This window comes from Coregonus lavaretus (genome assembly GCF_964263955.1).
Source record: "Coregonus lavaretus genome assembly, chromosome: 23".
Taxonomy (NCBI): Eukaryota; Metazoa; Chordata; class Actinopteri; order Salmoniformes; family Salmonidae; genus Coregonus; species Coregonus lavaretus.
Genome location: NC_140010.1, coordinates 28020919 through 28042976, shown reverse-complemented (window position 1 = coordinate 28042976; position 22058 = coordinate 28020919). Strand labels below are relative to the sequence as shown.

General features: G+C 44.6%; 1 protein-coding gene across 2 annotated transcripts in view; it reads right to left on the bottom strand.

Annotated features, from left to right (window-relative positions):
• The window catches only part of LOC311099130 (partitioning defective 3 homolog), a 227359-nt gene that overhangs the window by 115656 nt on the left and 89645 nt on the right, over window positions 1-22058 (bottom strand). For both annotated transcript variants that reach the window (XM_084139786.1, XM_084139787.1), the window contains exons 4-5: window positions 16787-16986; window positions 14056-14190 (exon numbers count right to left, since the gene is read on the bottom strand). In XM_084139786.1, the coding sequence (XP_083995912.1) occupies window positions 14056-14190; window positions 16787-16986 (335 nt within the window). The remainder of the gene's footprint in view (window positions 1-14055; window positions 14191-16786; window positions 16987-22058) is intronic.

The following is a 22058-nucleotide window of genomic DNA, read 5'->3' as shown; positions in this document are numbered from 1 at the left end:
TCTGGGATTTTTGCACACCGTTCTTGTGATCATTTTGACCCCACGGGGTGAGATCTTGCGTGGAGCCCCAGATCGAGGGAGATTATCAGTGGTCTTGTATGTCTTCCATTTCCTAATAATTGCTCCCACAGTTGATTTCTTCAAACCAAGCTGCTTACCTATTGCAGATTCAGTCTTCCCAGCCTGGTGCAGGTCTACAATTTTGTTTCTGGTGTCCTTTGACAGTTCTTTGGTCTTGGCCATAGTGGAGTTTGGAGTGTGACTGTTTGAGGTTGTGGACAGGTGTCTTTTATACTGATAACAAGTTCAAACAGGTGCCATTGATACAGGTAACGAGTGGAGGACAGAGGAGCCTCTTAAAGAAGAAGTTACAGGTCTGTGAGAGCCAGAAATCTTGCTTGTTTGTAGGTGACCAAATACTTATTTTCCACCATAATTTGCAAATAAATTCATTAAAAATCCTACAATGTGATTTTCTGGATTTTTTTCCCTCAATTTGTCTGTCATAGTTGACGTGTACCTATGATGAAAATTACAGGCCTCTCTCATCTTTTTAAGTGGGAGAACTTGCACAATTGGTGGCTGACTAAATACTTTTTATCCCCACTGTATGTCCATCCTGCCTCACTGCCATGTTTTCAAAACAGGAGGAAGCACTGCGCGAGCCCCATTACTTAACCAACAACAGTATCCCTTCTCAGCCTCCTCCCCCTTAAAGCTGGAATCCTTAGTTGCTACATCCATTTTTTGACTTATAAATTAATTATATATACCCATTCAAGAATATAACTTATAAATGCCCCACGAGCTTAGTTCAACTGTCATACTTCATCAGAACTCAAAATAGTAGCTTTTTTAACAACAATGTTTGTAAACAATGTAAACAAACACTGTATAGCCTGGTTTAAACTATCATGGATGGTCAGTCCTTGTATCCATTCTGTATCCATTTAATTTGAGAGTGGTTCCATTTCTCCATGCTCATCCCTCAGCTTTTTACCAAAACCGCTTTGCTACCGTTTCAATGAAGGATTCTAGCTTGAAGGCTAGATTTGGTTCCATTTCTGGGGAAATGAGACAGTCTGTATACAGAGAGCCCCAGGTGTCCACAGGATCATATAGGAGCACAATATTCAATTCCAACTTCCAGTTAATTCAATTAAGTCTCATAGACACGCAGACTGTCAATACCGCACACATCATTGCACTGATATTATCTTAAACAGGCCTCATTGTTACTGCTAGACTGGCAATTATGAAGGCAACGTACCAAGCTGTTTACTACTAGCTAGCTAGGCACGTACACACTTTCCTGGTGGCTGGCTGAAAACACTGAGGCTGACAGGATAGTGTTGACAGGATACGGCGTCCTTAGCCCAGTCTGAGACAGACAGTGTAAAGTAAAGGAAACTCTGTGACTGCCTGGTGTACTGTCTGTATATAAACAGGCAATGAGAGTGGAGGGCCAGCCCAAAGAAAACCACCCAGCTAAGCCGTTTTCAGAGCAGCCATCAGAGCAATAACAATACGGAGGCAAAATGAGATTTCCAGTGTCTACTCTCAAAAGCTCCATCTGCAATCCACTTCATTCACGAGCAGCCATTTCCAATATCCATACAATCACTGACAGAGCTACGAAGGGGAGGGACGGAGCAGATATCAACATGACACACAGACTATTAATCTGCATAGCAATGACTTCTGCTGTAAACAAAAACAGACTAATCATAGAATGTGGAGATGCGGCAAGTTCGGGAAACTTTCAGATACTTTTCACAGAAAGAGTGAGGAAAGAAAGATAAGTGGTATTTTAAATGCTGTTTTAACAGGCGTAGATTAGAGGGGATAAATGTTTACGAACTGCAGAGAGAGAAAAGATAAGGTGTAAGTGTTCATTGCTGAGGTCAAGCTCTCGTTTATACAAAAACATTGCTTAGCGGTTTCCTCCTCTGACCTAGTCGGACTACCACTCGATATAGTATACACTCCTTCCTTGAGACGTGCTTAGCTTATTTTTACAGGAATCCTGAGTTGACATAGGCACTGGTCCAACACATACCGGCAGTTCAGATGTTGTTTGGTGTTTAAACACAATCAACATGATCAGTAGAACTAGACAGCCAGGTGGAGGGGGGACGGGGGGGTGCTGATGGTGGGCGTTCTGACACAGGACACAGCGTAATGGGAAGTATATGACACGCACACACAGGAGCACGCACAGTCGCACTCACACACATACAATGCAGTCTAGTGCAGTGCCAATGAGTCTGAGCAGAGCGAAGGTAGGATCCTTCATATGAGCTTCTTGATAATCTCAAAGTTGGGTGGGATCACACACCTCATATGCGCAGTACAAATAAATACCATAATCATATTTTTTTATTTGATGCTGTATTTTTGACTATGTAATATTGCATTGTTTCTACCAGTTTAGGGTGTGAATTCCAAGAAGCGATTATGGTCTCCCCCTGAGCAGCTGAGGTTGCAACCCAAATGGCACCCTATTCCCTGTTTAGTGCACTACTTTTGACCAAGGTCCATATGGCTCTGGTCAAAAATAGTGCACTACAAAGGGAATAGGGTGCCATTTGGGACAAATAGTATGTGTACTGTGACTCGCTGGGGGGGTAATGAAGCTGGTGTGAGACTGTTTGCATGGAGGGAGCTATTTGTCACTCCACTGAGCACATCAAAAACACTAAACAGGAATTAACAGGCTTGTGTGTACCAGCCAAGCTGAGGACGAATCAGAGAACAATGGATGCATAGTTTCGCACAATGGAGAGGAGGAATTCATATATGTAAGCAGAGGATCACACACACACCCACACACACCCACACACCCACACCCACAGGAAATTCCCCCTGCATGTTTAAGATAAGCTGTGAAGCGTCAGTGTTAGACTTGGTTTACATGAAGCATTTACTAAAGGTAGATTGAAGTGGTGTTTCAGAGTAACTGCATTGTGATGCAGGCAGGAACAATGTCAGGTTAACTGAGCATTCCCTGTGTGAATAAGAGACCTATATAACCGTAACAACTGAAAGCTGAGAGCGAGAGGGGCGGGAGAGAGAGGAGAGGGGAAGAGAGAGGAGAGGGGGAGATTCTGTGTGAGAGAGATTACGTGAGAGAGAGAGAATGAAAGAGAGCAAGAAAGAAACAGAGTGAAAAAGAAATAACTGTCACAAGATGCGCATTACCCACACAACTAGTCCTGTGGCTGAGGGAGAAACAAGTCATGCTGTGCGATGGCTGCCTTTGGGCTTGCAGGGAAGAAACAGGTCTGTCTTTAGACTAGCGGGATATCATAGAGAAAGTACAGCTTTATCCCTCATTAAAGAGAAGCCTGGTGGCTCCACACTCATAGGTCCTCCTCATTCCGTGCTTTAGATAGCACTGCTTTGTTTGTGAAGGACGTGAAGGAATTTCACCTTTGTGGCTCCTCACTTCTCAACAGAGTCAGTCTGTTCGGTTTCACTGTAGTTTCGAACACCAAGCCAGATAAAACACAGTGAGGGAAGGAGAGAGGCCATGGGGTCACCAGAAGACGAGACAAAGGACTTTGTCAAACATGCACTAGTCTGATTGCTCAGATTATACATTGAGACAAACCTTCCATCAAGCGCCAATCCAACAGCTTCAACAGAGGGTTATATAAACTGTGTTCGTTTTGTTTACACTGGCTGCCTGTACGTGTGTATGGCTGGTCATGATGCACACAGTTGTGCTTAAGGAGATTTAGGTCAGGAGAGTTCAGCAAGTCTGCATCCCAAATGGCACCTTATTTCATACATTGTGCACTACTTTTGACACGGATTATAAAGGGAAAACCAGCCACGTCGTGGACACCGACGTCTTGCTCCCGGACAAGTTAACACATTCTTCACCCACTTTGAGGATAACACAGTGCCGCTGACACAGGACTGTGAGCGCTCGTTCTCCGTAGCCAACGTGAGTAAGACATTTAAGCATGTTAACCCCCGCAAGGCTGCCGGCCCAGACGGCATTCCTAGCCGTGTCCTCAGAGCATGTGCAGACCAGCTGGCTGGAGTGTTTACGGACATATTCAATCTCTCCCTATCCAAGTCTGCTGTCCCCACTTGCTTCAAGATGTCCACCATTGTTCCTGTACCCAAGAAAGCGAAGGTAAATGAACTAAATGACTATAGCCCCGTAGCACTCACTTCTGTCATCATGAAGTGCTTTGAGAGGCTAGTTAAGGATAATATTATCTCCACCTCACCCGACACCCACTGCAATTTGCATACTGCCCCAATAGATCCACGGATGATGCAATCGCCATCACAATGCACACTGCCCAATCCCATCTGGACAAGAGGAATACCTATGTAAGAATGCTGTTCATTGACTACAGTTCAGCCTTCATCACCATAGTACCCTCCAAGCTCATCATTAAGCTCGGGTCCCTGGGTCTGAACCCCGCCCTGTGCAACTGGGTCCTGGACTTCCTGATGGGCCGTCCCCAGCTGGTGAAGGTAGGCAACAACACCTCCACTACGCTGATCCTCAACACAGGGGCCCCACAAGGATGCGTGCCCAGCCCTCTCCTGTACTCACTGTTTACCCATGACTGCGTGGCCACGCACGCCTCTAACTCAATCATCAAGTTTGTAGACATCACAACAGTGGTAGGCCTGATTACCAACAATGACGAGACAGCATACAGGGAGGAGGTGAGGGCCCTGGCGGAGTGGTGCCAGGAAAATAATCTCTCCCTCAACGTCAACAAAACGAAGGAGCTGATTGTGGACTTCAGGAGACAGCAGAGGGAGCACGCCCCCATCCACATTGACAGGGCCACAGTGGAGAAGGTGTTCCTTGGCATACACATCACTGACAATCTGAAATGGTCCACCCACACAGACAGTGTGGTGAAGAAGGCGCAACAGCGCCTCTTCAAACTCAAGAGGTAGAAGAAATTCGTATTGAACCCTAAGACCTTCACAAACTTTTACAGATGCACCATTGAGAGCATTCTGTCGGGCTGTATCACCACCTGGTATGGCAACTGCACCATCTGCAACCGCAGGGCTCTCCAGAGGGTGGTGCGGTCAGCCCAACATCAATGGGAGCACACTGCCTGCCCTTCAGGACATTTACAGCACCCGGTGTCACAGGAGGGCCAAGAAGATCATCAAGCACCCCGCTATCATCCAGAAGGCAAGGTCAGTACAGGTGCATCAAAGCTGGGACCGAGAGACTGAAAAACAGCTTCTATCTGTAGCTCAGCTGGTAGAGCACGGCGCTTGTAACGCCAAGGTAGTGGGTTCGATCCCCGGGACCACCCATACACCAAAAAAAAAATAATGTATGCACGCATGACTGTAAGTCGCTTTGGATAAAAGCGTCTGCTAAATGGCATATTATTATTTATTATTATTATCTCAAGGCCATTAGACTGTTAAATAGCCATCACTAGCCGGCCTCCACCCAGTACCCTGCCCTGAACTTAGTCACTGGCACTAGCCGGCTACCACCCGGTTACTCATCCCTGCACCTTAGAGGCTGCTGCCCCATGTACATAGACATGGAATCACTGGTCACGTTAATAATGGAACACTGATCACTTTAATAATGGAAACTGGTTACTTTAATAACGTTTACATACTGTTTTACCCATTTCATATGAATACACAACACCATAGATGTCTCAAGTTTTGAGAGAGTGTGCAATTGGCATGCTGACTGCAGGAATGTCCACCAGAGCTGTTGCTAGAGAATTTAATGTTAATTTCTCTACCATAAACCGCCTCCAACGTTTAGTAGATAATTTGGCAGTACGTCCAAACGTTCTCACAACCGCAGACCACGTGTTACCACACTTGCCCAGGACCTGGCTTCTTCACCTGCGGGATCGTCTGAGACCAGCCACCCGGACAGCTGATGAACTGAGGAGTATTTCTGACTGTAATAAAGCCCTTTTATGGGGAAAAACTCATTCTGATTGGCTGGGCCTGGCTCCCCAGTGGGTGGGCCTATGCCCTCCCAGGCCCACCAATGGCTGCAGCCCTGCCCAGTCATGTGAAATCCATAGATTAGGGCCTAATTAATTTATTTCAATTGACGGATTTCCTTATATGAACTGTAACTCAGTAAAATCGTTGAAATTGTTACCTTTATATTTTTGTTCCGTATAGATAGATAGATATACACTGCTCAAAAAAATAAAGGGAACACTAAAATAACACATTCTAGATCTGAATGAATGAAATAATCTTATTAAATACTTTTTTCTTTACATAGTTGAATGTGCTGACAACAAAATCACACACAAATTATCAATGGAAATCAAATTTATCAACCCATGGAGGTCTGGATTTGGAGTCACACTCAAAATTAAAGTGGAAAACCACACTACAGGCTGATCCAACTTTGATGTAATGTCCTTAAAACAAGTCAAAATGAGGCTCAGTAGTGTGTGTGGCCTCCACGTGCCTGTATGACCTCCCTACAACGCCTGGGCATGCTCCTGATGAGGTGGCGGATGGTCTCCTGAGGGATCTCCTCCCAGACCTGGACTAAAGCATCCGCCAACTCCTGGACAGTCTGTGGTGCAACGTGGCATTGGTGGATGGAGCGAGACATGATGTCCCAGATGTGCTCAATTGGATTCAGGTCTGGGGAACGGGTGGGCCAGTCCATAGCATCAATGCCTTCCTCTTGCAGGAACTGCTGACACACTCCAGCCACATGAGGTCTAGCATTGTCTTGCATTAGGGGGAACCCAGGGCCAACCGCACCAGCATATGGTCTCACAAGGGGTCTGAGGATCTCATCTCGGTACCTAATGGCAGTCAGGCTACCTCTGGCAAGCACATGGAGGGCTGTGCGGCCCCCCAAAGAAATGCCACCCCACACCATGACTGACCCACCGCCAAACCGGTCATACTGGAGGATGTTGCAGGCAGCAAAATGTTCTCCACGGCGTCTCCAGGCTCTGTCACGTCTGTCACATGTGCTCAGTGTGAACCTGCTTTCATCTGTGAAGAGCACAGGGCGCCAGTGGCGAATTTGCCAATCTTGGTGTTCATTGGCAAATGCCAAACGTCCTGCACGGTGTTGGGCTGTAAGCACAACCCCCACCTGTGGACGTCGGGCCCTCATACCACCCTCATGGAGTCTGTTTCTGACCGTTTGAGCAGACACATGCACATTTGTGCCCTGCTGGAGGTCGTTTTGAAGGGCTCCTCCTGCTCCTCCTTGCACAAAGGCGGAGGTAGCGGTCCTGCTGCTGGGTTGTTGCCCTCCTACGGCCTCCTCCACATCTCGTGATGTACTGGCAGCGCCTCCATGATCTGGACACTATGCTATATATACAGTGGGGGAAAAAAGTATTTAGTCAGCCACCAATTGTGCAAGTTCTCCCACTTAAAAAGATGAGAGAGGCCTGTAATTTTCATCATAGGTACACGCCAACTATGACAGACAAAGTGAGAAAATAAATCCAGAAAATCACATTGTAGGATTTTTTATGAATTTATTTGCAAATTATGGTGGAAAATAAGTATTTGGTCAATAACAAAAGTTTCTCAATACTTTGTTATATACCCTTTGTTGGCAATGACACAGGTCAAACGTTTTCTGTAAGTCTTCACAAGGTTTTCCTCCATGCAGATCTCCTCTAGAGCAGTGATGTTTAGGGGCTGTCGCTGGGCAACACGGACTTTCAACTCCCTCCAAAGATTTTCTATGGGGTTGAGATCTGGAGACTGGCTAGGCCACTCCAGGACCTTGAAATGCTTCTTACGAAGCCACTCCTTCGTTGCCCGGGCGGTGGGTTTGGGATCATTGTCATGCTGAAAGACCCAGCCATGTTTCATCTTCAATGCCCTTGCTGATGGAAGGAGGTTTTCACTCAAAATCTCACGATACATGGCCCCATTCATTCTTTCCTTTACACGGATCAGTCGTCCTGGTCCCTTTGCAGAAAAACAGCCCCAAAGCATGATGTTTCCACCCCCATGCTTCACAGTAGGTATGGTGTTCTTTGGATGCAACTCAGCATTCTTTGTCCTCCAAACACGACGAGTTGAGTTTTTACCAAAAAGTTGTATTTTGGTTTCATCTGACATTCTCCCAATCCTCTTCTGGATCATCCAAATGCACTCTAGCAAACTTCAGAAGGGCCTGGACATGTACTGGCTTAAGCAGGGAGACACGTCTGGCACTGCAGGATTTGAGTCCCTGGCGGCGTAGTGTGTTACTGATGGTAGGCTATGTTACTTTGGTCCCAGCTCTCTGCAGGTCATTCACTAGGTCCCCCGTGTGGTTCTGGGATTTTTGCTCACTGTTCTTGTGATCATTTTGACCCCACGGGGTGAGATCTTGCATGGAGCCCCAGATCGAGGGAGATTATCAGTGGTCTTGTATGTCTTCCATTTCCTAATAATTGCTCCCACAGTTGATTTCTTCAAACCAAGCTGCTTACCTATTGCAGATTCAGTCTTCTCAGCCTGGTGCAGGTCTACAATTTTGTTTCTGGTGTCCTTTGACAGCTCTTTGGTCTTGGCCATAGTGGAGTTTGGAGTGTGACTGTTTGAAGTTGTGGACAGGTGTCTTTTATACTGATAACAAGTTCAAACAGGTGCCATTAATACAGGTAACGAGTGGAGGACAGAGGAGTCTCTTAAAGAAGAAGTTACAGGTCTGTGAGAACCAGATATCTTGCTTGTTTGTAGGTGACCAAATACTTATTTTCCACCATAATTTGCAAATAAATTCATTAAAAATCCTACAATGTGATTTTCTGGAATTTTTTTCTCAATTTGTCTGTCATAGTTGACGTGTACCTATGATGAAAATTACAGGCCTCTCATCTTTTTAAGTGGGAGAACTTGCACAATTGGTGGCTGACTAAATACTTTTTTTCCCCACTGTGTATATATATATATATATATATATATATATATATATATATATATATATATATATATATACATACATACATACATACATACACACACACACACACACACACACACACACACACACACACACACACACACACACACACACACACACACACACACACACACCAGACTCCAACATTGCTCGTCCTAATATTTATATATTTCTTAATTCCATTCTTTACTATTAGATTAATGTGTATTGTTGTGTATTGTTAGAGATAACTGCACTGTTGGCGCTAGGAACACAAGCATTTCGCTACACTCACAATAACATCTTCTAAATGTGTATGCGACCAATAACATTTGATTTGGTTTTGTCCAAAGCCCTATGGGTCACTATAATGGGAATAGGGTACCATTTGGGACACAGCCCATCATTTGGGCTTGTCGTTTGGGACGCATACGCATATCACTGGGCTAGTCTCGTCTGTGGAGAGTTACAGTCTGACAAAGGGCCTAATGACTGGTAATTCTCTTATAAGAATGGAAATCTGAAGGACAGAATGGCAATCAGTGTTTTTCTATCTGTGTTACACATTCAGGGGCCCATACTAAGTGGTATCATGCCAGGGCACTGCATCGTGTCAAAGCGGGTAGGATTTCTAATGATGGATGGCATGTTGTTCCAGCCCTGGCACTACCTTTGATAGCACTACTCTCATGTTTAAACCACAAAACAATAGACATTTTCTATCACTCCCCCGTTCACATTTAAGGGTGTCCTTTTCCCTCATTCAGATATTGCTAATGACAAATGTGAAGAACGGTTGTTGGAAAGCTTGCCGACTTCAACAGAGTATCAATTGCTAACAAGGTTGTAGAAGCGAGGGTACATTTTCCTTGTAATTAGCGTGTTGTGGGGTTGAATGCTGCGACAATATGTACAATGCCTCTGGGAGGGAAGCATTCCCAGGTGTCTTTCCCTGCTAGAGGGGGACCCTGAGCCTTTCAACTCCCATCTATCTCAACGGGAAGTCAGCGCCAGCAGGCAGCTCTCTGTCACATTAAAACAAAAGAGAACTAAGATCACAGAGAGAGAAAAGAAGAAAGGAGAGAGATCCAGATGAGACAGAACATGAGAGCGATGCTAGTACGGTCAGTGCAGCCATGTAGAGAAGAGAGGTTCTATTTGAGAGAAAAGCAATGGGAAAGATGCTGCGCGGAGTAAACAGAGAGAGAGAGAGAGAGAGAGAGAGAGAGAGAGAGAGGAGAGAGAGTGAGAAAGAGAGATGGAGAGAAAGGGAGTGAGTGAGTGAGAGAGAGAGTGTGAGAGAGAGGGGAAATGAAAAAGAAAGTGAGGGTTACACAGTGAGTGAGAGTAACCAGATTATCCATACAGTACCTGTCCCCAATCCTGAGGCCACAGCAGCACCTACTGGTGAGGCTTATGGAGAGGAGCTCTCTAGTCATCTCTATGGAGAGGAGCTCTCTAGTCATCAATATGGGCTTATGGAACGGTGGTCCTCTGTGGCCAAGACAAGAGGTGGACCACTCACACTCAGCTATCTTATTAAGCCTCATACAAACATACCTCCACTGCTAGCTACCAGGAAGCTAGAAGCACATCCTCCTGAAGCAGCTCCACCAGACATGATTTATGGCTCTATTGCTCGGCTTTGCATGATTTATCATACTAAACCAGGCGACTGTAGGCTCCATTCGGCTCCACTGCCACCTGAGGGACTTCCTCATCTTTGTTGTAGTTTGCAGGAAATCAGGGAGCGCTGGAGGGACCTAACCGTATCTACAGGCTTCTTCTCCCCTGTGGTTTAGTAATGCACAGATCCAAGTCTAACCATGACAAAGAACATGGATACACACAATGGACAAATGGACAAGGACATACCGGACAGAAAATATCTTAGAAGGAGGGAAAGCAAAAAAAAAAAAACGATGATTCAAGGTAAATCCATGGAATGGATAGTGGTATCTTTTCTCCTGACATGGATACAAGTGTAACATTCATTCAGGAGCTGTGTGAGTCGTATCCAGCCCTAGGCCAACCAAACACATCCAAGCCAACCTCAGGCAATACTGCTAGAAGTGAGAATTGAGGCCAGGCTAAGGCTCACTCCTTCATTCATTTAGAAGGCATTCCAGTTACGGTGACCAACCTGATAGACGAGAGAAAATGAGAAGAGATATTCTCTCTCCTAAAAAAGCCAATTAAGCACAGCAGTATCTGTCCCTGGCCCCTGACACTGCTCTCTATGTCCAGCTGGAGTAGATAGCTAAACCTCATAGGGTAACGAGGGAAAGGTTATCTTGCCAGGCATATCCTCTCATCTGCAGGGCTGGTGTGTGTTGGTAGATGGCTGGGAGGGAGCCTGAGGCATGCTTCAGGGTGTCTCCACTCCACACAGTACAAACCTTCAATACCTTCACTCTGTGATGCTATGATACAGCAGCTAGCTAGCTGTGTGTGTGTGAAATAGGGGGTGCTTATACAGTATTTGTTCTGTTTCACATATGTACAAGTCTGTAACTGGGATCACGGCTTGGGATCAGCCATTATTAGTGCTGAGTGATTAGTGCTTTTTGAGGTTGGTTTGGTTTCGGTTCGATTATTACAAAATAATCACGGTTTTCGATTTCGGTAAATTTTTTACATTAAATGCACTATGCATTATGTGGTTTGAATGCTGTAACACAGAATACAACAATTAATAAAAGTTTTAAAAAAAAGTGACTGCCTATTACTGCATATGCATAGGCTTATGAGCCCGAGACCGAAAGAAACCCTGAATTAAAATTATGATTGTGCTGTTATACAATACATAGCCTACTGCATATTACGCATGGCAGAAAAACATAAAACAAAACTGATTTAAGATGTCTTTGGTACATAATTGGTCTAGCCTATACTCCAAAATTAATTTGAGTAATCGACTTTGAGTGTGGACTGTATTATTATGCATACTGGATGGACTGGTTACCTTATGCTACGCTCCAACCTTGAGTCTGGGAGAGAACGTATAGCCCTAGGCGATGCTGTTGGTTCATTGATTGTGCAGGGCGGTTTACAGAGTTAGTCTACAATTATAGTGAATTTGTATTTGATTTTGAATAGCCTAGTAATAGGGAATTTATTATATTTTCATAATTAATTAGGTGACACTTTACCTTTAGCTATACAGAATCTCAACACCATGCGTTTCCATCTCCTTCTCTCTCTCCTTTATTCCTTTCTCCAGCGTGCAGAGGCTGGCTGTCAACAGTTTAGTGAAATATGTATCATTGCGAAAACATGTTACGATCGATGTTCCCGAACAGATTTCACTTGGATTCCCAAATTAAGCACTGGGTAGCTACAGGAACAGGGTTGGAGAGCCCATGGCATACAGAATTTGGGCGGAATATCACCTGTCGGGCAGCGAGAGCATGCTCTTCAAACAGTGCTTGATGCATGGAGTGAAATAAGTGTTCTTGTATTTATTTCTCATATTAAGCACAACTCCGCTATAAAACCGAAGTAGCCTACCCGGCATCATTGAAAACGGACTGGCGGTAAAGCGCGCAGCCTCCATTCGCTATTCGAGTGCATACAGATGACATGTCTTTTTTTCCCATGCCGCCCATTTGATAATGGGCCATTCTAAATCGAAATTAATTTTACATACCCTCCCATGCTCCTGTGCTGCCAGCTGTGGCTCATTAAAACACATGACAGATCTCTGAACACACACACACACATACACACCTCTGCACTCTCATGTTGCCATAGCTATAGTACCTGTTGCCAGGGTGGGCGATAAAGGTTCAACTTTTAGGATTCACATCACATCCTATCAGTTTGAGTTCTTTGAACATTCTCAGAACCTCAATGACTTCAGAAATATCGGCAGAATAGATTTTCTGTGAACCCCGATGGTGTCATGACTTTCAGGGCGTTCCATCACTGGACAAACAAGACGTTTCTCATCTTATAATAGAATTGGGTCATCCCTCCATCCTCCCTCCAGAAGAATCTGAACAAGCACTTACAACAGTGAGACAAAACAGAGACAATGGATGCGTCCCAAATGGAAGCCTTTTCCCTATGTAGTGCACTACTTTTGACCTAAGGACCCTGGAAAAGGGAGCTGTTTGAGACACAGTCGATGTGGCCCATTACAGTGATGTCTACTACAGCTCTATGCAATACAGACCTCCAAACATCTGTTGCTGTAGGATATAAATTCCTCAGTCAGGGTAATTGAGTGACTAAATCCTTCATAGCTCCAAATGTCCTTTTAATATCAGCTCATCTCTCACTCATGTCACTGAGCATAAAAGGAGTGAATGGTCGAGAGAAAGAGTTACATGGTGATCATCACCACTAGATGAGAAACATCCCAGGATGCATCCCAAATGGCACCCTATTCCCTACATAGTGCACTACTTTTAAGAAGAGCTGGTCAAAAGTAGTGCACTATGTAGGGAATAGGGTGCCATTTGGGACACAACCACCACCAGTCATCGTCAGTGTAGCTGCTCCACAGCAGAGCAGCCAATCGGCCCAGCCGCCCACGGACAGATGAACTGCCGAACTCATTCTGTCAGCTAATGCAGTGGTTCACATGGAAGAGAGACGGAGGCAGCGGAGAGGGAGTCTTTAGCAGCGCATTTATTCTGTCTCTACAGGCTGACATGTGGAAGACCTTTTACTCCTTCCTTCTCCCTTTCATTCTACAACCTGCTCTACCAAGTATCTGCCCAAAGTGGCACCCTATTACCTTTAAAGGGCACTACTTCTGACAAGGGCCCATCTAGGCCTCTGGTCAAAAGTAGTGCACTTTATAGGGAATAAATTACCATTTGGGACGCATGTCCGAAGTCTGGATGTCTGGTGAAAATACCACAGGTCTGGTTCTTCTCTGACTGAGTCTGTAACTCATACTCAGGCAGATACTTAGAGATGATGTAGTAGGATAGTATGGAAGGACATGTAAGTCGCTCTGGATAAGAGCATCTGCTAAATGACTCACATGTATGTAATGTAAATGTGGCTGGTAATACCAGGTTTGCATGACATGTACAGTGTGTGTCCACGTGTGTGTCTTGTGTCTGCGAGTGTGCGTGTGTGTGTGTGTGTGTGTGTGTGCGTGCGTGTGTGCGTGTGAGAGAGAGAGAGAGTGGTCCTACCTGCTCCCGTCTCTCCAGCCAGCGGTCTACCATGGGGTGGTTGGCGCTCAGGGAGGAGCGGGCCGTCTCTCTCTGGAAATCTCTCTGGTTGCCTGCATCCCGGGGGAGACTACGGTACGTGTCCGAACCATTACCCTGGACAGACAGGAACAAGGAAGACCCTTAGGGCAGGTTTCCCAGACACAGATTATTCCTAGTGCTGGACTAAAAAAAACATTTTCAATGGAGATTATCCTAGGCTAGGCTTAAACCATCCCTTAAAGATATAGGCTACAGATACAGTATAGATGGTACTTATATCCACCTTTCAGTCTAAGTATAATGACCTCTACGATGGATATCAATGCTTTAAACCTTCAGGATAACATCATGGGACCAGGCTACCTACCGACTGCACACCTTTCAATTAAACATAGCAGGTTGTATTGTTGTAGAATATTACTGGCTCATTTGTCATGACCAGGGGAGTGTAATATAAAAAATTCCAGGAAGTATCTCTCATCTCCATGACAAATATGATGTACACACATCAGAAGGAATATGTTAAAGCAGTGGATAAATCAATGGTATAGGCCGCATCCCAAATGACACCCTATTCCCTATATATAGTGCACTACTTTGGACCACAGCCCTATGGGCGAGTGTGCCATTTGGGACATAGACCTGGTTTGCTATAGCCATTTGTTCTCTGGGATGAGAACAGAGGGGGTATGATGATGTGTACATGTGGATATACTGTAAAGTCACAACTCTAGTTGAACGAACAAACACTGTTCTCCATGGGCATGCCTCTGAGCTCTGCAACAGAAACAGAAAGACGTTTGTAATTTACACTGAACAAAACTATAAACAACATGTAAAGTGTTGGTCCCATGTTTCATGAGCTGAAATAATAATTATATATATATGGGGGAAAAAAGTATTTAGTCAGCCACCAATTGTGCAAGTTCTTCCACTTAAAAAAGATGAGAGAGGCCTGTAATTTTCATCATAGGTACACGTCAACTATGACAGACAAATTGAGAAAAAAAATCCAGAAAATCACATTGTAGGATTCTTTATGAATTTATATGCAAATTATGGTAGAAAATAAGTATTTGGTCAATAACAAAAGTTTCTCAAAACGTTGTTATATACCCTTTGTTGGCAATGACACAGGTCAAACGTTTTCTGAAAGTCTTCACAAGGTTTTCACACACTGTTGCTGGTATTTTGGCCCATTCCTCCATGCAGATCTCCTCTAGAGCAGTGATGTTTTGGGGCTGTCGCTGGGCAACACAGACTTTCAACTCCCTCCAAAGATGTTCTATGGGGTTGAGATCTGGAGACTGGCTAGGCCACTCCAGGACCTTGAAATGCTTCTTACGAAGCCACTCCTTCGTTGCCCGGGCGGTGTGTTTGGGATCATTGTCATGCTGAAAGACCCAGCCACGTTTCATCTTCAATGCCCTTGCTGATGGAAGGAGGTTTTCACTCAAAATCTCACGATACATGGCCCCATTCATTCTTTCCTTTACACGGATCAGTCGTCCTGGTCCCTTTGCAGAAAAACAGCCCCAAAGCATGATGTTTCCACCCCCATGCTTCACAGTAGGTATGGTGTTCTTTGGATGCAACTCAGCATTCTTTGTCCTCCAAACACGACGAGTTGAGTTTTTACCAAAAAGTTCTATTTTGGTTTCATCTGACCATATGACATTCTCCCAATCCTCTTCTGGATCATCCAAATGCACTCTAGCAAACTTCAGACGGGCCTGGACATGTACTGGCTTAAGCAGGGGGACACGTCTGGCACTGCAGGATTTGAGTCCCTGGCGGCGTAGTGTGTTACTGATGGTTGGCTTTGTTACTTTGGTCCCAGCTCTCTGCAGGTCATTCACTAGGTCCCCCCGTGTGGTTCTGGGATTTCTGCTCACCGTTCTTGTGATCATTTTGACCCCACGGGGTGAGATCTTGCGTGGAGCCCCAGATCGAGGGAGATTATCAGTGGTCTTGTATGTCTTCCATTTCCTAATAATTGCTCCCACAGTTGATTTCTTCAAACCAAGCTGCTTACCTATTGCAGATTCAGTCTTCCCAGCCTGGTGCAGGTCTACAATTTTGTTTCTGGTGTCCTTTGACAGCTCTTTGGTCTTGGCCATAGTGGAGTTTGGAGTGTGACTGTTTGAGGTTGTGGACAGGTGTCTTTTATACTGATAAGAAGTTCAAACAGGTGCCATTAATACAGGTAACGAGTGGAGGACAGAGGAGCCTCTTAAAGAATAAGTTACAGGTCTGTGAGAGCCAGAAATCTTGCTTGTTTGTAGGTGACCAAATACTTATTTTCCACCATAATTTGCAAATAAATTCATTAAAATCCTACAATGTGATTTTCTGGAAAAAAAATTCTCAATTTGTCTGTCATAGTTGACGTGCACCTATGATGAAAATTACAGGCCTCTCTCATCTTTTTAAGTGGGAGAACTTGCACAATTGTTGGCTGACTAAATACTTTTTTTTCCCCACTGTGTGTGTGTGTGTGTGTGTGTGTGTGTGTGTGTGTGTGTGTGTGTGTGTGTGTATTTATATTAGCTGGGGCCCTTGCTAAATAGGTCTACATACTGTACACTATGAGAGGAGAGCCCGAGAGAGGATACAGGCAGCTAATGTCATACACTGAAGATACTGTACAGGGGACCATCACTTAAAACCGTTCAACTGCAGAGATAAGAGTTGTATGATCGTTGGCTACCTTTCTCTCCAGGCTGTTGGTGCCAGTGCTGGTGCCTCCTACAGAGCGTCGTGGTTTGAGGAAGCCAGCCGTGGTGGACCAGCGGGTGGGGTTCTTCCTGGACGGTTTCTCCGGCGGCAGGGTCACGCGGGGGTCGCTGAACGGCCCGTTGACTGTCGCCAGGGCCGGGTCACTACTGCGACGCACATGGAGGGGCATATCTGGAGGAGAGAGATAGAAGAGAGAGGGAGAGAGAGAGACATTTAGAGAGATGGAGGAGAAGAGGAGGGAGACAGGAGAGAGGGTCAAAAGGAGTATATCTGGGGAAGTATGTACTTACATAGGCCCATCACTCCACCAAACACCTGAGTTTCACTGGGTTTATGAGATCTTTCCAGGCTCCTACATGACATTAGCTAATTGTTTGTGTCCTCCTATGTACATTTACATTTTTTTACATTTTAGTAATTTAGCAGACGCTCTTATCCAGAGCGACTTACAGTAGTGAGTGCATACATTTTCATACCTTTTTCAGCTACCATTTCCCCGCCATATTTAGCATGAGCAGAAGGACACATGTATTACAAGTACAACTATTTCCAGGTCATATTTTGCAGGAACATGCATTACAAGTAAAGCCAATCCTTACTTATGTCACTTCATTAGTTCTGCGCATAGGTCAATAATTAATTCACTTTATTTTCAGCTACATGATTACATCTAGGTTGGTTTTTCTGGCCAATTACCTCCTCACAGTAATAATTTGCCTATTCTTAATTAGGTGTGTGGGTGACAAGAGCTTATAGCTACTGCAGTCTGGATACCCAGTGTTATCAAAACACACATCAGCAAATGATAACTTAGAGTGCACCACTATTACAGCTGTAAATTATTAGGGCTATTATTAGGGCTATTCTCAGTAATGATCTGTAGGAGGTAAGTGATTGATCCAGTAGCTTGGGAGCGGTTTCACATTAGATTGCACTGAGCAGGTCAGCCAACTCCTAATTATTATTATTATTATTTTTTTTGAATAGGTCATATGCTATAATGACTAACTTTCTGCATAATTATACCTACCTGGTCCTTCATTTATACCCTGTCAGAGAAATACATTTGAATCTCTCCTAACTATAGTTAATTAACGTTACGAAATGTCAGCGTCTGAATTTGAATCTTTTTTAACAGGGCCCAACTTGAAATCCCTACACAGTCGTGGTCAAAAGTTTTGAGAATGACACAAGTATTGGTCTTCACAAAGTTCGCTGCTTCAGCGTTATGAGATATTTTTGTCAGATGTTACTATGGTATACTGAAGTATAATTACAAGCATTCCATAAGTGTCAAAGGCTTTTATTGACAATTACATTTAGTTTATGCAAAGAGTCAATATTTGCAGTGTTGACCCTTCTTTTTCAAGACCTCTGCAATCCGCCCTGACATGCTGTCAATTAACTTCTGGGCCACATCCTGACTGATGGCAGCCCATTCTTGCATAATCAATGCTTGGAGTTTGTCAGAATTTGTGGGTTTTTGTTTGTCCACCCGCCTCTTGAGGATCGACCACAAGTTCTCAATGGGATTAAGATCTGGGGAGTTTCCTGGCCATGGACCCAAAATGTCGATGTTTTGTTCCCCGAGCCACTTAGTTATCACTTTTGCCTTATGGCAAGGCGCTCCATCATGCTGGAAAAGGCATTGGTCATCACCAAACTGTTCTTGGATGGTTGGGAGAAGTTGCTCTCAGAGGATGTGTTGGTACCATTCTTTATTCATGGCTGTGTTCTTAGGCAAAATTGTGAGTGAGCCCACTCCCTTGGCTGAGAAGCAACCCCACACATGAATGGTCTCAGGATGCTTTACTGTTGGCATGACACAGGACTGATGGTAGCGCTCACCTTGTCTTCTCCGGACAAGGTGTTTTCCGGATGCCCCAAACAATCGGAAAGGGGATTCATCAGAGAAAATGACTTTACCCCAGTCCTCAGCAGTCCAATCCCTGTATCTTTTGCAGAATATCAGTCTGTCCCTGATGTTTTTCCTGGAGAGGTGGCTTTTTTGCTGCCCTTCTTGACACCAGGCCATCCTCCAAAAGTCTTCGCCTCACTGTGTGTGCAGATGCACTCACACCTGCCTGCTGCCATTCCTGAGCAAGCTCTGCACTGGTGGTGCTCCAATCACGCAGCTGAATCAACTTTAGGAGACGGTCCTGGCGCTTGCTGGACTCTCTTGGACGCCCTGACGCCTTCTTCACAACAATTGAACCTCTCTCCTTGAAGTTCTTGATGATCCAATAAATGGTTGATTTAGGTGCAATCTTACTAGCAGCAATATCCTTGCCTGTGAAGCCCTTTTTGTACAAAGCAATGATGACGGCATGTGTTTCCTTACAGGTAACCATGGTTAACAGAGGAAGAACAATGATTTCAAGCATCACCCTCCTGTCTGTTATTCTAACTCAATCAGCATGACAGAGTGATCTCCAGCCTTGTCCTCGTCAACACTCTCACCTGTGTTAACGAGAGAATCACTGACATGATGGCAGCTGGTCCTTTTGTGGCAGGGCTGAAATGCAGTGGAAATGTTTTTGGGGGATTAAGTTCATTTTCATGGCAAAGAGGGACTTTGCAATTAATTGCAATTCATCTGATCACTCTTCATGACATTCTGGAGTATATGCAAATTGCCATCATTAAAACTGAGGCAGCAGACTTTGTGAAAATTAGTATTTGTGTCATTCTCAAAACTTTTGACCACGACTGTAGCTTGCAAAACTGTAAATTGAATTAATCTGCGTAGCCTAATTTGAACAGTTTCTTAATGGTATATCAAATTTTGCCAGTACAATAATTTGGTCCAAATTGGACCAGTGGCGCTTTGACAGTTTTCAAAAATATATAATTAAAGATTATAAAACAAAGACGACTAGATAGGGGATATAAGAATAAACTTATGTTTTTTTCTTCTGACAAAGGAATGCTGATTTCAGCAGTGTGATTCCAGTAGACAGCTAGACAGAGAGGCCTCTGGGAGTTGGAGTCTGGTCAGTGGTCAGGACCCGGTTTCCCGATAGCGATGGAATTTAGGCTTATGAGTGTTTTAACAATCCATCGTTCCTACAACGGCCGAAGCAAAAACACGCACCATATGTTGATACTTATAGGATCGAAAGAAAGGCAGTGCTGCTCTCAGATCAGCTTTCTCCATTAAAATCTTACCTTATCATTATAATTATTCTACAATACTGACAGCGGATCAGCTCCTAGAGAGATATTATCACCTTATGGCTCCAAATATTGAGGTGGCTTATTCTAATGCTTACCCTATAATAATGCATTGAAACACAGATTCATTTGGCACATCAATGCGCACATTTAAGATTACTTTACTGGTCAACTGCACACCAGATCCAACTGAAATTTTACTTCCGCTTTTAACCCAACCTCTCGGAAAGACACACACAGGTTTTGGAGAAGTGCGGGGGGCTGCCTCACTGGGCGCTCTTGGAGCTATTGGTGTGGGGTTTTAATTGTCTTGCTCAAGGGTACAACGGCAGGCAATGGCATTTAGGATTTGATACCAGCAACCCTCTGGTTGCCAGCTCACTTCCCGCCAGATTTTTCACATCGGACCCGGGATTCAAACTGGCAGCCCTCCCTCGGGATGCCGGCTCGCCGCTCTAACCACTAGGCTACCTGCCATTGTTACTCATCAATAAATATATTGAGGCAAAAATAAAGACAGTTTAGCCTACAAATAGAAATCAATTGACTGAACATGAAATTGCCTTTACCAGTCAGTAAACAACAAGCGTTTTCAAGTGTAACTTTAGTAATGATGGTTTTGGGACCAAGAGCTCTGAGATTTAACTATTTCCCTACTAAGGTTCTAACGATGCTTTTGGGAAACCGGGCCCAGATCTGTTAGGACAGTGTTCTCTCCTCCCTCCCTGTACTGCCCTGTCCCATCAGTAAGAGACAGAGTCATAGGGAGAATGTCAATTGCATTTATGTCCTCTCTCCTCGCCTCCTTCTCAAAACCAATTGGATGAGGTCAGAGGTCCCTCCCTTCTGACTTTCTCATCCTATGGGTTTTGAGAAGGAGGCGAGGACAGAGGACGCGAGGAATCAGGGAAATGCAATTGAGATTCTCCCATAGCCTTCTTAGCTCTGAAAATGTCTCCCACGCTCCTGGTAACCTGGCGCCCTCTTTCACAACGCAGCATTGGAACCTCATGGGACGCCTGCTCAACGTTTCCTGTTTGGATGAAGGAGCTTGTCATAAACAGAACTCATCTGATGGCGATGTGTCACTGAATGTTCCGGAGCACAGGCAGGGAGAGCAGCCAGTGGAAGTGTGGAAGTAGCACTTAGAAACGGCTACATTTAGTCAGAATATGGGAATGTGACACTTGGCGTCTTCAGAAGCCTTGGAGAGGCCTTTATTAAACGGTGTGTTAGCTACAGTTTGTCCCGGGTCCCTCTCTCTTGATTGGTCCATTCATTGGACTCGTGTCAGTGACACAGCATTTCGGAGACCTTTTGGAGAAGGCTGAACATGCATATAGGAGCTTAAAGGGATAGTGCACAATTATTTGTTCTACTTACCCAGAGTGAGATGAACTCTTGGATACCATTTCTATGTCTCTGCGTGCAGTATGAAGGAAGTTAGAGGTAGTTTTGAGAGCCAATGCTAACTAGTTTATGCTACTGTACCTATAGACTTCCAGTCATTGCGTTAACGCCAGAATCTAGCAGAATCCCTTTAACTTTGTTGCTCTTCTGTCTGTGCTGCACACATCTAATATTTGTATAATGTGCCACTTTGTTTGCTGTTGAAGACATATTGCTATTCTGACCTCAGTGTTATAGCCCTCCCACGCAACAACAGTTTCAACCCAAAAGCCCACTTACACAGATGTTAGTTAATGGCCTCTTCCTGATGTTTCTGTAACCACTCAGACCCAAAGGGCCAAAACATTTAATGTGATAATTTAATGTGACTAAAGAATTGACAGCACTAGAGTCTTCCCACATTGGAAACTATCTGCATATCCACATTAGATTTATCGGTCTGCTACATAATTAACATCAATTGCATATGTTCCTTGAACCCAGTACAACCCTGTGCCACGTTCTGTTACCAAACGTTGTCGGACGTTGCAGATAGAAATGCCGTGAATAGAGCCGACGTGACTCCTTGGTCTACATGTTTGTTCTACGTAACATATTTCTATATCTGAATTCTCCAAAACGTTGCGCCCTGCTGAAAGCGCCCCAGGTCTTCGATTTGT